The 2,210-nt window shown below is 37.2% G+C and overlaps 1 protein-coding gene across 1 annotated transcript; it reads right to left on the reverse strand.

Annotated features, from left to right (window-relative positions):
- Positions 1–55: 55 nt before the first annotated feature.
- On the reverse strand, positions 56–2,204 carry LOC111378218 (translocase of chloroplast 120, chloroplastic-like). The gene is made up of 2 exons (XM_023001385.1): positions 1,109–2,204; positions 56–447 (listed from the first exon to the last, which is right to left on the reverse strand). Exon 1 carries the CDS (start codon positions 2,148–2,150, stop codon positions 1,203–1,205), a length of 948 nt encoding a protein of 315 aa, XP_022857153.1. The 5' UTR covers positions 2,151–2,204; the 3' UTR covers positions 56–447; positions 1,109–1,202.
- Between the last annotated feature and the right edge of the window lie 6 nt (positions 2,205–2,210).

The raw sequence follows: 2,210 nt of genomic DNA on the forward strand, positions 1-2,210 counted from the left end.
TTTACCCCTACTATGAATAGAAATATCAGCTTATTTATCAAATAAGCAACTAAAAGACTTTTAAGCTGTCTCAGTGACTGTAGGGAACATACAACTTAGAAAATTGAACGGTTCCAAAACAACCACATAAAATAAAGAGCATGTTTTGCTGTGCGTAAAACCCGAGTTGCACAACAGCTTATACATGCCAGAATCAATATACAATATAATCAACAAATGCAAGAAACCCATCTAACTCAGTTCAGCTGTGGCACTAAAAATCTCATCCTCCAAAACTCGTCCAAGAACTTTACTTGATAATAATAAGTAATAATTTACATGCTCCATTTAGTAAACAAAAACAATAAAACCAAGATCTTCGAAGTGAGGCCTTGTGACTTCTACAGACAAGCTTCTAATTGACAGTATTTTTCTATCTTCTACCCACCTATTGGACCGAGGAAGCATCTGCATAGATAGAATCGATAGGGAATCATCAAGATAAAGGCAAAACAAGCAAATAAGAGATATAAAGTTTGGACAGTGAAATGGAAAAAGAATGACAGAGACACAAAATAGCAATTTATGATCCGCAAGAAAATGCAAATAAAGTGAAATCTAAACTATCCAATGTTTGGAGATAACCAGTAACAAGTACTTTGGGATATCAATGTGAAAGCAAGATAGAGGTATCGAAAATTCTAGTTGTCAGGTACAAGTACCAGGTTTATTCTTCCTGAAATCTCTTGCTTCAATGATTTGATGACATTAAAAAAAAAAACAAAAAAAAAACAACCTTATCAGGCTATTGACGTAAGCAAGCAGCATTGAGGATGAAGTGATGTCCCTTATCATAAATGTATAAGATAAAAAATCTGTTGTTATTAGTATCATTTGATCAATTCCTTCGAATTGTTCTCTTGGGAGGAGTTACAAACATCATAAATTCTTCAGTGGGCAGCATTAAAAAGGAAAAGATGGACTTCATGTCAATCAGTCTAAAGGATTACCAATCTACAAGACAAGAAGTGCTTCAAGATTGACTCATGGACAACGTCAAAAAAGATACTAATAATAATAACATGAAAAATTCAGCATTACGATTGGAAAGAAGAATGAACATCGATACCTATGTTTATTGCAAATTCACAAAGGATGGGCACTTAAAAATAAACTCGATCGATCCAACAGCAGCCACATCATGGATGACTCAAATTTCATCATTATGCATACTGCATGGGCTGAGAATAACCAAGCAACTTTTTAGCCAGAGGAATTAAGCTGATCAAGGCTATCTGAAGCTGTTCGGTGCTGTTTATACGAATACTAACTTGTCCAGACCCCCTGTTATTTATATTGACACGGCCAATCAAATTTGTATGTCGTCCGATAGGGATCTGAGTCTGTGAGTTGCATCCAATAGCAAGATCTCCATGCCAATCCATGACTGAGAGCCCCAAAGTTGATAAGAAACGTCCTAAAGGATGATCTTTGTCCCTCAATGTAGCTTCCAGACTACCACCATAAGCAACATCCCCACGACCAAAAATGGCTCCTCCAGAAACAACCAACTGACCTCGTTTACCAACAATCAATTTGTCCTCTAATTTCATTCCACCAGTTAATACATCACCCAAAAGAGTAGCCGAAAGACCAGCAATGGCCTTATTTAGTCTGTGATTGCTAAATCTCGTCTCACTTCGAAGAGTATAAGCAATGTCTTTTCCAACTGATTGCATATCAAAACCTACAGAAGTTGCTTTCCCATTCCCATGCTTCACTGAACTTGCTATTTCCATTTGAAGGTTGGCATCCTTTTTATCTTTTGAAACATGGCCAGAAAAAGATATCGGTACCTTATCTTTAACCACAAATAATCTTTCTACATTTAGTCCCTCATAACCAATGTCATGATCCCAACCATTAGGTTCTAAGACAGGTCTCACAAGCCATGGGCTAGAGGAGTCGAGATAACGATATCGATGAGTTGGATTATCAGAATCAAAGGAAGCAGGTAGGGTCATGTCTTGCATAGGAACTGGCACAGATGCAGAACCATTGGTCTCTTCTTCCGCATTTTCACCTAAGTCTGGAGAAAAATCTTTAGCTGCTTCTTGCATTTTCTTCATCATCTTCCGCCGCTTTTTATCTTCCTTCAGCTGCTTCTTCATGAAAAGTTTTTCCCTATATTCTAGTTCATCATAGTATGCCTTCCTTTGGGCTTTAGTAAG

This window comes from Olea europaea, unplaced genomic scaffold (assembly GCF_002742605.1).
Source record: "Olea europaea var. sylvestris unplaced genomic scaffold, O_europaea_v1 scaffold17859, whole genome shotgun sequence".
Classification (NCBI taxonomy): Eukaryota; Viridiplantae; Streptophyta; class Magnoliopsida; order Lamiales; family Oleaceae; genus Olea; species Olea europaea.